The sequence below is a fragment of the Plectrocnemia conspersa genome, unplaced genomic scaffold (genome assembly GCF_051122295.1).
Source record: "Plectrocnemia conspersa isolate PC_06_02 unplaced genomic scaffold, ASM5112229v1 ptg000003l, whole genome shotgun sequence".
Classification (NCBI taxonomy): Eukaryota; Metazoa; Arthropoda; class Insecta; order Trichoptera; family Polycentropodidae; genus Plectrocnemia; species Plectrocnemia conspersa.
Genome location: NW_028277167.1, coordinates 20,181,517 through 20,195,396, shown reverse-complemented (window position 1 = coordinate 20,195,396; position 13,880 = coordinate 20,181,517). Strand labels below are relative to the sequence as shown.

Sequence of the window (13,880 nt, the reverse complement as noted above, 5' to 3'; positions counted from 1 at the left end):
TAATCGAATGTTTTTCATTTACTATTCGATATTCGAAAAGCTAAAAATAACAAATATGTATTTGGAAAATCTAGATACAATTTACTTTCGTGTTTAATTCTTCCTACTTTTATTAATGGTTTAGTTTGATTACGATACATATAAACAATACTTCTATATAAAGCATAAACAATACGTTTATTTAAATTCGTCATAAAAACTACAATAGTCACACAATCTAAAAATAAAAACTGAAGAACAACAATAATAATCTAATCCTTAATAGATTATTTAACTATAGATAAAATATATAAATGGTTGAAGTTATGTTGGTTTTGCAATGCATGGTAAACAAATACACGGATTTTCTAATATTTCTTTAGTAGGTCAGTAGAATTTCATGGTACAGCTGTTTGTGCTCTTTAAAGATCATTTAAGTTTTAAATTTTATTTTATTTCTTAGTACTTTTACTCTAGATGTCTTTATAGATTATTATTCTACCTCAGCTGTCCAAATTTGTTTTGCTTATCTGCAGTGTCAAATTTTGAGCATCATATTAAAAGTAGCCGTCCAATTTTTTTTCAATATTTATCTAAAACATGTTTTTAATGCAATGACTGTAATAAAATAATTTATAAGTTAAAAGGACCTGTATAGTTAATTTAAAAATAATTGTAAAATATTGATAGATCTGTTCTCAGATTTTAAATTCAAACTCACTACATAATGTTGTTTTTGCTGTAAATTAGGAGAAGAATAGTTAGATTTTACAATTCGGCACAATAGGCTAATTAAGTTTTTACATTGAAATTATATTTTTGTTAGTGTTAATTTGTTGTAGAATACCAATCTTATTATGTCATTAATTAATTCAAAAAGTAATCGCATTTTGTGTTAAACTTAATCGAAAGCACTGATCCATCAAATTTAATTGATGAGAAATCTAAACGCCGTACCTTTAAAACCATTCCATTGTGATCCATATGCTTTATTACGTATAATTGGTTGACTATTTTATTGTACATCTTTATAGTGTTTTAATGCAGTGTGACATTAATTATAATAAGTTTTGCTCTTATATCACACATAATATTAATAAAAAAAACTAAAAATTTAAAATTGATTTTAGATCATAAACTCTTTTAATGTTTTTTTAACAAGTAAATTTTATTACAGTTTATTTTAAACATCAATGTAAAAAGTGCTCGTATTTTGTTTTGAACTTAATCAAATGTATTGATTCATTGAATTTTTAGAAGGCAATTAATGAGAAACCAAAACGCCATACCATTTAAACACCACGAATGATTGGTTGGCTATTATGGTATACATTTTAACGCAGTAGAACATTAATTATGAACTTCAACATGCTATAATATATTTTCAAAGGCCACACAGTCCTTGGTTTTGCAGTCAGTGAAAAATCTATAAATCTGAATTTTTATACAACTATGAAAACGTCCTGTTATTAATTGTTTTTAATAAATTCATAATGTAAAACATTCACAGAAGGCAAAAAATATCTTCTTACCATTTGCTGCATAGATTTAATTTATTAAAAGTGATAAGAAAGCGCCCTATAGTATAAAAACATGTTATACATGTTAATGTGTTAGCGTCATAAAAATACGTGATAATTATTGCATCAACCTATTACATCAATAGCATACATAATACTTATATTAATTTACAGGAGGAATGGAATAAGATAAACGAAATCATGGCGTCGTTCGGCTCTAAGTTGGTCAGAGAGAGCGTTTTCGCAGAAGAATTAGAACAAGAATTCAAGTCTAGACTAGGCGCTAGGTTTAGTTGCTCAGAGACTTCGTTAAGTCCTTGTCTTCCTGCTGGACCTTCAATCCTGAGTTGGCTTGCGAGTTTGGGTTTGCAGCACTTGGAGTCGAATTTCGTCAACAATGGATACGATCATTTAGATTTCATTGTAAGTTAATTTTACTCGATTATCCTTTATCAAAGTGGGCGTTGAACGATACTAAATTTGGTTTTAAATTTCATATCTGAGGATTCAGTTCTGTGACCTCGTTTAAACATTCGAGGTTATCGTCACACTATTATTACCATTTAATCATTTACGCATTTCTAATAAAGACCATTACGAATGCGCCTTGTAACACTAAGATAACAAAGTTCGCTCAAAACCTAGTTATTTCGTGTTATTGTAAATTCGGCTTTCGTTCAGAATAGACATGTATTCTTTCGTAAGGTTCAAATATAATTCGTTCAAGAAAGCGGTTTCAAGGACTACCAAATCATGCGTGGTATGATTATAGAATCGATCTTTGCAGTTCAAGGCCTATATTGTGAGTTTATTGTTTTAGAACGGCGTTATAGAAGATAACGATTTAGCCGAGATGGCAATAGAAGAACCGGAGAAAACTAAAGTTTTAGAGTCTTGCAAATCGTTACCGTTGAAAATCGATGAAATAGTATCGGTTACAACAGGAAATAATCATAATAACAATATAAATAACCATAGCAATAATAACAATAGCGATAAGGAAAGCGAAGAAGATCCGGAGGCTGTAAATAAATGGTTAACATCAATAGGTAAGACGGATAATTTAAAATATTTTTTTTGTGGTTTAAGTTTCCTAATGGAATTTTCGTGTTCATAGGTTTGGAATGTTATCAAGATACGTTTAGAAGACATTTGTATACGGACATGGAAAGGGTACGTAGGATATGGGAAGTGGAGCTGACTGCTGTTTTAGAAATACAAAAAGTTGGACATAGAAGAAGGATATTGGCGTCTGTCGCAGGGAGACAAAATGGACCAATCAATAATATAGAAGATATTAAAGCTGATCTCAATACTTTGGTATGTATTTGTTTTTGTATATTTTTTAATATAATGCCATGCTATGTAATATCAAAAAGAGTTCATTGCATTCAGATTCAGACACACTTACTTATATATAAAACATCATAGATTATAATCCATAAAACTATTTTTAACACAATTAACTATAAGTACAGCATTTACATTGCTGCGAGATCAGATTTTTATTTAGGATTTGGCATGTAAAACAAGTTTATATAATTACATGTTCACATTAAAGCAGCTTCATTGAAATAATATCTGTCGCTGTAGTCTTTAGAATTTAAATATCAGACTACTATTTGGTTAACAGTAAAATCGATAATATCTAATAAAGATTACCAAATTCTTTTACATTGCTTATATAGTACATTTTCAGTGGTTGTCAAACTATAACAAACAACCTAGACATCTTCGGATATTTTTTTATATTTAATCTCTTGCATATTATTTGTAAAACTGTTTGCAACAGCCTTACTTTTATGCAATACCTAATACGAATATCTAATTTAAGTTATAAGTTGGGAATTCTGGTTTCATTTCTCGAATAATAAAAATTCTCATTTAAAAATTAGATTTTTTCAAGAATTAATAAATATTTTAATTAATTAAAATATATGTAATAAATAGTATGTGATTATCAAGCGCGTACGGTGAGATATATTCCCTTTCGCTCGCTCGGGTGTTGAGTGACGAGAGTGAGTGAGAGATAAGGGCGTGCGTTACATCCGTTCCGCACGGCCACTTCATCGGCCACGCATCTTAAAAATGATAATTCTCGATTTGTCATTTTTCTCGAAAAATATTTTCGTAAGAAAGTATCCATTGACCTCAATTTCTTCTTCTACTTTCGCTCTTCTTCTGCCAGCACATAAAAATGTCTTGAATGTATCAGCTCGTGACATTGCGACATAATATTGATCATAAGAAAAAAACATAGTAATTTCTGACACATTGAGCGAGTTTTTTGTCACTGAATAATTATTATGGCGTATTGGAAATTTAAGTGGTTTAAACTAAAAAAGTAAATTAATATGAGTACGTAAAGAAACACATGATTCTCTATAAATGTGCCAGTTATGATTGTTTTCTTAATCTTAAATATGTGTCGAATGTGTCGAACAACTAACTGCTTTCCAATGCATAGTTTCGATGAATTCAAACTCTTTGTCATCATAATAGGGCTACCACCTTTGAGAAATATATGTATAATTATGTATAAATCAGTAAAATGATCCATTTAATCTTATATTGCTCTTTTTTTGAGCCACTCGTTCCCAAAAAATATTTATCAACACCAAAATAATAAGAAATATGTGTTTAAAATGTCGATCCCTCACTATCGTGAGGTATCGCAGCTAGCGAGTGTGTGCATACCGGACGCTCAATATTTTGGGTTTTAAACTTTATTTTGAAGCTCTTCTCAATATATTGAATTATAAATGATTATGCTAATTTCTCAATAATAATTATCTTGCACAATCCGATTCAATATATCACCGTTGACGTATGTACATAGATGCATTCTTAACTTAGCAATTATCTTCTCCCCTGACAAACCCGCCCCGCTGCACTACAGATTAATCCGCCCATAACTTTGTCGATGGTAATTAGCGATGTTGGTTAGTGAATTACGTCAAGTGGCGGCGCACAAAGCGAGTCGTACCAGTGCAATAATAATTAACGTCGCCGGCGTGCTTTTTTGCGGCTTTTCACACGTGCAAAGTGGAGCGTCATTCATTGACGATGAAATAACTAGCGGTGACGTCGCACACTTGGTCGCCTTTTGTTTTCAAAAGCGTCATCGTTATTGAAATCGTGATACGTTCCACCTCTGGAAGCTTTGCATGCATGCCGCAAATTTGTCACACTCGATAATTAGGCACGATGCTACGACTCTGCCTGTGCCAATGCCTATCGCGGAACGAAGCCGGTGGAATATGTTCAAAATTACTTTTTCATTTGCCAATTTGTGTGATTAGCGTTGGTTTGGTGTTTTTGAAACCTGAAAAAATTAGACAAATGACAAAATAAATCGAGTTACCATGAAAAATTAATTTGTGCATACCCATAACACCAATATCATACGAGGTATATTCGGAGTCTAGAAAATGTTTTTAAAGCGTTTAATTTTAGAGCTAATTTATAATACGGGTACTATAAACATTGATGCATTTAGTGAGCCACGAAACTAATCTATTAACGTCATAGACGTATCGCGTTTGCTCTAATTTTCAGCATCTAACGCGTGCAAAGTTTTCGATCTTACGACACTTTTATAATGTTAATCGATCCTTAAATGCCTATCAAAACGATATCGTCTTCTTATAGTTTTGGTTCATTACCATAAACAGAAACAAGTTGACAATTAATTTCAACATCTGTTTCTTTTTTACACAAAAACGGATCAAAGATCGATATTTAAATCATCCCTTATATATCTTATTTTTTATTCTTTAATTGTTTTGTGATGCAATAGTTTCTCGCTGGTTTGCCCGAACGCGAGTATCACTCGCGACAGCCCTGGTAGGAGGTCTTGCCTAGCCTCAATCCACGCAGCGTAGTGAAGTGAAATGACAACTCTAGCATAAACATGTTTCTAAACGAGTAAAAAAATGCTTCTAGATTTAATATTTTGTTTAACCTGAAAATCAAAGCCGTGATTTTTTTAATGGTCTTTGCATTTGGGCTGCTATTCTAATTTTCCTGACTATTGGGACTATCCTAAAAACTTTATCTTTATCCATGAAAATTGGTCATCTGTGTTACAAATATGTCACCATGAATCGTGAAAATATGCGTTTTTATTAGTCTTTTCCATTAAGAATCTCTGTTGTTTTAAAGTCCTGTCAACACACTGCCTTATATATTGTATAATATTAATGTTACATATATAAAAATAATTATATTATTTGTTTTTATATTGATTGTAAATATATACCGCCAGATTTTATTAAATATAACAATATTTTTAAGTAGTTCGAATAGTAGTTAATTATTATTTATCTTGAATAAATAAGTACTATGAATTAAAAGCGAACCAACCTGAAATCAACAAAATGTTAGTTTTATGTTTTTATTTAGAATATAATATATTGTATCGAAAAAAGTATCAAAGCATATCTAATTGAAACTTATTATTAATGAAATATACAAAATTACATTACCTAACAAATTACAAATATCACATCTGTTATGTAGATATATGTTACAGTGAATGTGTATTTTTAGTGTGCACATTTTCACTAGTATAAATATAGTTTCACCAACGGTTTCAGTAAATTCATATCCGAACACATTTTTATAGGCTATGTAATTCTATTAGCAAAGATAAATTTTTACTGACGGTGCTAGCGAAATTATATGCTGCTCTATGAAACTCAATTTGATAGTTGCGAAACGTCCATTTGCTGTTCAACCCCAAACTAATGAAAGTGTAAAAATATATAGTTAGATCTAGATTTAGTTAGGTTTGGGTTTGAATAGTTAATGGACGTTTCACAAATGTAACATAAGCGTGTATTTTTCAGTGAATTCTTTTTTTACTAGTATAAATTTTATCTCACTATTGCTTCATTGATATCATATCCGAGTACATTTTTATCGATAGAAATACATATATTTCTATTAGTGATAATATAATTTATCTGATAGGCACTAGTGGAATTATATGCAGCTTTAAAATGTCTATGAAACTCAATTTGACAGTTGCAAAACGTACATTTTCTGTTCAAACCCAAACTAACTTAAACGAATTAATGAATGCTTAAAAATTAAAATTTGGTTAAGAAATTTCTTATGTCAAGTAAGGTTAGGTTTGGGTTTGAACAGCTGATGGACGTTTCGCAATTGTTACAGTGAATGTATTTATTTCACTAGACAATGTCAGTGAAACTGTATTGTTATTTACTATTTTTTTATACAAAATGTGATTGGGGCACAGGATTTAATAATTGAGAAAAGTACCACTTATATCGCTTTTTACACTTTTTACGCATATCAAATAACAGATATATCACTTGTCAGATAAATTATATTTTCACTAGTAGAAATATATATCTATCGGTGAAAATATATTCTGATATGATTTTACTGTAATTGAAATGCCAATTAAAATATGTCGTCATTGGTATTATACATTACCTGTAACATATTTATCATAAAATGTTCTAAATAGTTAATTTAAATACATATTTAAGAAATATTTATTAACAACTAACTTAACAAATATTAAAACGCAATTACACAAAAAGTAAAAAAAAAACATAATATTAGATATATTTATATATTATATATAGATAGAATTAAATATAAGCTGCATACTTCCAGCACTTGAATTACTCGTTTCCTTTCGAAAAAATGGTTTTGAAATTCTCGTAATAGTCATGTACTTGCATAATAAATTTAGTTAATGCTAGATTGAGTTCAAATACCGTCTGAGTGAATATTTTTTTAAAACGGTCCAATATACTGTTATTTAAAGACAATTTGTATTTTTGAAGTTGTTCGCAGAAAAATAGTTATTCTTTCGTAGCACTTAATTTTAATGTACAATATATATTATATAAGGAAAATCTTAATAGATATTTAGGGTTCATTTGTGCGTATTTTGCTGAGGTATGCAATGGAAAGCAGTTGAATATGCATATTTGAAATTTATCAAAGTGATAAATATAAATTTATTTTCCTCATGGTACAAAAAGCTCGCACAACACACGTGGGGGTAGTTGAATTTCAGCTTTCATTTCGCAACTTTTAATAGACACTCGTCATTCCGAGCGCCACTGCACATGGGGGATGCACTCTATATGCGAAATGAAAAATGCAACAGCGCGTCGCGAGCTTTCATGCCACAAAATAGGCTTTTCTACCGTCGTAGAAAAAGGGAGCTTTCACGTTGGAAAACGCTCGAGAGGCGTCTTTTTGTGCGCGACTCTAGCTTTGTCGAGGGTTTCGAGTGCTAATGAAAAAAGAAAAATAGGCACGCGCGAGTTGATCATCCACTTCTTCATTCTTTATAATTGTATGATATATAATATGCCCCTTTCACAACAGGAGAGGAACATACAAACGCTGAAGGCTGAAATCAAAGAGAAGCTACCAGACACGCCAAAGGCCACCAACTACGTAAACCACAGTCAGAACGAGGGCAAGAATCAAACGGTACCTGTGCCTCCCACAACGAATCTGACTACGCCGGCTCCCGGCGGGGAGACTTTGAAAAGGAGTCACAAAAAGAATCGTCCTCCGCCTCCTCCTCCTCTGACTCGTCCTGATCTCGAAATCAGGGCTCCTTCAGCGCTGCTGGTTGGAGTACCTGAAACTTTGCGCACTCAGTGGAGACACGCTCCACTGGTCCTGGTGACGGGATCAGTCATGTACGTTGCTAATGTGAGTATATATTTATATTATTATTAAGTATTTTAAGAAGACGTCTACTGTAATTGGCACACAATTTACTATCAACTTCAATTTTTTTAAATACAAAAAAAAAAATGTTAATTAATAATACATTAATTACGCATCTGTTAATTTCATTGTGATTCTTTTCTTATTAATTATTATAGCTATTATCTTTATGACTTACAAAGATAATATCGTAAAATAATCGACTATTTAAGTAAGCAAAGTTTTAACGAAAAAACAGTGTTGTTTTTTAATTAAATTCAAAGTTTTAATAAGTAAAAATCAAAATATTTTTTGCGCGATCAAATAATCTGTACTTTGAGTAAAATAACGTAACTTTAGTCTTAGAACTCAATCAACTTCAGCGCATTGATATTTTCGAGGAAAATAGCGATAAAAATAATATACATAACCCACTTCGTTTAATTATTTGTTGAGACCTTAACATTTAAACTTCTTTTAGCACAACCAATATTAGTTTTAGAGAAAATGTTTAAAATACTTCATTCTTGTTGCACGGATAAATAAGCAAACTAGTTAACTTCACGAAAAATTTATCTTTACAAAGCAAATTAAACATATTATTATATTTGAGAAAAGTTTTGGAAATAATAAAAAAATAAATGTTTTTTCACAAGCAACAAATTTTCGTTTAATGGCCAAATAAGCTGCATCATTTTAATATTTTTTTTTCGAAGAAAAAGCCTTGAAATTTTTTGTTTACAAAATATTAGTTTACAAAAAAAATATCTAAATTACTCAATAATATTCACATAAGATTAATTGGGCAAGTTAAGCGCATTAATATGTTTGAGTGAATTTTGACGAAATAAGCAGCATCATTTTCTTTAAAAAGGATTTGACTTGATTTAATTTTTAGGCTTGTTTATTTTATCACAAGACTATTTAGTTTATAATTGACATTTGTACAACAATTTGATATACATGCCCGTGTCTGAAAATTCAGTCGTCTCCAAGACGGTTGAACACCAACGTTGACGTGAAGAGAGAAGCGGTTGCTTTTTTAATATTCTCCGCCTATGTTGATGATTGGCGTCGCTCCACATGCTTTCGAGTTTATACGAGCTCTTGTTTGTCTAAGTTGGAAGTTTTTGATATAATTATCAGAGTTTCAAACGGAAGTTATAGATTTAGGTGCTGTGTATCTGTTATTTATATACTTTGTCAGCCTGGGGGAGGTTTCGTGATTGCTCACTTCTCACTGCTACTCAGGGCTATAATTGGATTTGTTCATTTCCATCACTTTTATATTGCCGATCAATAAATATTTTGAACAAGTTTCTGTCCATACAATTAGCCAATCACTTAAAATTTATTACTAATAGTCGTTAAATGCACATTGCAATTGTCGTACAATGATCTAGAAATGCGTCTGCTGTGTCATAAAATTTATGGCGCTTTTAATGCGTAAGAACTTTGGTTCAATTTCATTGATAGCTTTGGTTAAATATTCAATAAAAGCATTGTATTTTTTTTTGATAAATATAATCTTACAATCAAATTAACAACATTATTTTTTTCAGAAAAAAAAGGTTTTTTTTGGGCGACTAAATATGTTAAATAAAACATAAAAATAATGTAGTACAATATAATGTTGATTTGTTATTATTAGATAACGAACATTACATCCGTTGAAAAATAAATAGAATTATAACTAAGTAGACAATAAACAATGTATGTAACTTATGGGTTAATCTAACCGAGAATATAGTTATAATATTCTTTGGTTGCCGAGCTTTTTGATCATAGTATGTAAATATCGATGTTTTACATAATAATAAAAAAATATGTTTGAACAATGTTAATATCCTACATTTTATTAAAAATGTAACTGATTGTTTATGATATATTATGATGACATCAGATTCAATATTTTTCGCCTAAGTAGCAAAAGCCAAATTATCAAATTTCAGCAATCAAAGGGTTAAAAGTTCACCTGCTTGGAGAAATACTAGTGAACATGTTAGCACGCTTCGGTTAAGATGACGCGATGACACATATGCGTATAACTATTTATATGTATAATATTTAAAGTATTAAATCTACTTTTTATGTGTACTATTATTTTTTTTAAGTATTGATTATTTATGCTGTCCGTTTCTTGCTCTAGACGTCTAGACTTGACATATATTTGCCTTTTTTCTGCATCTTTATATTCCTAGAATTGTAAAATAAATATTTTTCTTGCAAACGTAGTAAAACTATGTTAATATAATATAAAATATTTGTCTATAAAATGTCGATATAAAAATGCAGATCTCACGCAATAATTAAAGCAGCGTTATATTGTTCTTATTTGATTTTTATCATTATTTAGAATATTTAATTAATTTAAAAAATGGTTGTTATTACAGTACCTAGGATCTACGATAATAAAAGAATTAAGAGGCAAAGAATCGACGCAAAAATCGATCCAAAAATTGAAAAAGTCAACGAACGAACCGCGAGCGTTGCCCGATATTATTTTATCCATATCTTATAGGGGTGTCAAGTTCCTAAATACAATAACTAGGGTATGTATTATAAATTGTATGGTTTAAAAAAATATACATGTATTTTATATAATATAATTATATTTAATCAAAATTTTAGGATCTAGTTTGCGAGCACGAAATTCGCAACATTCACCTGGCTTGCCAAGACGCAGACGATCTCACGCATTTCGCATACATTACCAAAGACGTATCAAAGACTCATTACTGTCATGTTTTTTGTGTCGCAACTATGGTACGTATTCCATTGTATTTTTTGCCATTATCTATTTTTCTATTATTCATAATAATTTAATTTTCAGGACCAAGCGACGGAGGTGATTCTCACGCTCGGCCAAGCGTTCGAAGTGGCTTATCAGATGGCGTTGAGAGATTCGGCCATGAAGAGCGCCAACAATACCCTTCAACCATCTCAAGTCCGTTCTCAATCATCCAACCAGATATCTCAGCAGGCCAAGACTCCGACCCACGAGAAGCCGGTACCAAACAATGCCAAAGACAGACCAAACCAGGTCCACGGGAGATCTCACTCGGTAACTGAGATCAAGTTGAACGGACATCAGTTGAAAGTGGCACCTATCTCGGTGTCGATATCCAACGAAGACTTCCAAGCGTCCAGAAACGGCGATGTTCAAAAGAGTCCAAGGACGCCGTCTGGAAAGGCGCCAATAGCTCTGGCGGAAGAACTATGAAAAATCGTGATTCAATAGATAGTACAGCGCTTCAAAATCGTTTTCTTTTTACATTAATCGCCGATTTTATATACGTATACATGTAAAATAACTAGAGACGGGCAAATTGCAAAGACACGCACATGTCAGTCTCTAATAATAACAGATGCACAAAACTGTTTTTGTAGTTTCGTATTTTTGACAATCTTTATACACACATTTATAGCGGGTTTATACAGATTAATTGGTAACGGTTATTATAATGTACACTTATACAATCTTCTATTTGAATCGTTGTTTAATATAAGGGAGCTTATTAATATTGGATGCTCATTGACATCCGACTTCCGTAATTTTTTCTATAATGTATGAATTATATTATTATAAGAGAAAAATATTAGAACCTTATACTATAACAACGTTGAAATTTTAAAGCTTTTCAAAAGTGCATATTTGCAAGGAATTTTTAATTTAAATCTATTCTATAATAATAAATAATATATATATATACAAATAACGTTAATTGGAATATTCTATATGATTAAAAATTAAAATTTAATGACCCAATATGATCGTATGTTATTATAGTGATTTTTAATGTTTTTATAAAATATCAAACAATACCGTCTTAATGCAATATTATATAAAAAATATGCTTTTTTGGAAGGACTGTATTTTTTTTATACGCACTAAGTTTAGATAATTTTTATATATCAATTATTTTAGGCAACTATCTTATTGTATATGTAAGTTAATTTATATTTTAATTTAAAATTTTAAACAAGCCTACTCCAATATGTTAATTTATATGACAAGGTTCGTGATTTAAGGTTACTAGTCCATTATTAATTTATATCATTATTTAATTTGTTATACTTTTCGCGTTTGTTGCAATTTTGAAGAACAAAACCATAAAAAAATCGCACAAATAGTTTTGATTGTCAAAAAAAATTGGTGTGCCAATAAGTTTTGCCAAAAATTAACAAAAAACGATATGTTTATATCGAAAAAAATTAAGCGTTGTGATTTCACGTGACATAAAAAAGTTTAGGTGAAATAAAAATAATTTTGAGATGAATAAAAAAATTGCACGACTGATTACTTTTTCACATTAGTTTGTAAATCGCTTTATTGTTATAATGCATTTAAACCTTTCGTGATATGATATAAAACGAAATATTCAATACAACCAATTAAACCAAATAAAACAGGGTTTACCTAAATCCCTTTACACTTATGATTGACTCGTCGATTAATAAAACCGCGAAATCACTCATATACCTTAATCAAATCACTGCCGATTCTTAATGTACGTGTAAATATCTAAATAGACGCGTTAATAATAGATTTTGTATTATATACTCAAATATTTAGATAAATTTTATTATTGATTTATCACATTGTGATCTGGTATTATTTTTCGTTTGAGAAATTTTATACATATATGCGTTGAAATGGCACTTTTTGATACATATGATATTCGTAGAATACGTGTTATAATTATTATTAATAAAATTTGAGAGAGCGATTGGAAAAGATTATGAATATATGTACAAGATAAGGGTGTATAATTCGATTTTATGAATATACGAAAAAAGGCATAAGTTGTTTTTCATACTTAGGCTTGTAAGTTGAACTGACCTCAAAATGCATAATTATTCGTTAGATATAAATGGAAAATATTTATATGTATAAATAGAAAAATAGGCTTTCCTCGCGTGAAAGAGTATATAAATCAATAAAATATTGTATTGCAAGGAAAACGACATAGAGCCATTTGTCTACCACTGGCTAGGCTCTTCATGCATATATTCAATAGGTAGACATTGTGACTATTAGGTGATAATTATTTATTTCCTTTTTGCATATCCAGAATGTACCTATTAAAATATATAAATTTAAAGTTATAGCAACAGAAATATATTGTCATTTATGATATAAAAATATATATACATATATATTGAAACGTGTGATGTAATTTATTGATCAGAATCGAACACCATTTTATTTCTCGATGATATGTGATGTTTTCAAAGTATTAGATCTTTTTAAAATAATTTTATTGCATTGATGGAAGAAGAGTATATTTATATTTATTATTCACATGTGAGAATTTTTTTCTAGTTCATAGAAGAAGACAGAATGCTATGAATATCCTTAGGCAAATGGTGCAGATATATAAAATAATTTTTATCATGAAAAAAGGCTCAAAGCCTCACATGTTCGCTTTTAAAATATTGTTTTTGTAGATGTGCGACGTTTGATATGTATATTCATATTATTATATATTGAGGCTTTTATGTATTGTTTTCGGGTCAGCATTTACTAAGAATTGAAAATTCACTTTGTTTTGCATGTGCATATTGATTTGCCGGCGACTGACCCAAAAATAATTGATTGTTCAATGTTACGTTGCTTATTATGTAATAAGGAGATTGTTCCAGGTTTTACGAACCCTGATAATGCTCATT

The 13,880-nt window shown here is 30.2% G+C and overlaps 1 protein-coding gene across 1 annotated transcript in view; it reads left to right on the top strand.

Annotated features, from left to right (window-relative positions):
* The window catches only part of LOC148236890 (uncharacterized), an 84,138-nt gene extending 72,550 nt beyond the window's left edge, over positions 1–11,588 (top strand). The window contains exons 13-19 of the mRNA XM_088183621.1: positions 1,674–1,922; positions 2,320–2,548; positions 2,617–2,819; positions 7,875–8,210; positions 10,601–10,759; positions 10,839–10,973; positions 11,041–11,588. Of these exons, the coding sequence (XP_088039747.1) occupies positions 1,674–1,922; positions 2,320–2,548; positions 2,617–2,819; positions 7,875–8,210; positions 10,601–10,759; positions 10,839–10,973; positions 11,041–11,430 (1,701 nt within the window). The 3' untranslated portion in view covers positions 11,431–11,588. The remainder of the gene's footprint in view (positions 1–1,673; positions 1,923–2,319; positions 2,549–2,616; positions 2,820–7,874; positions 8,211–10,600; positions 10,760–10,838; positions 10,974–11,040) is intronic.
* Positions 11,589–13,880: the final 2,292 nt, after the last annotated feature.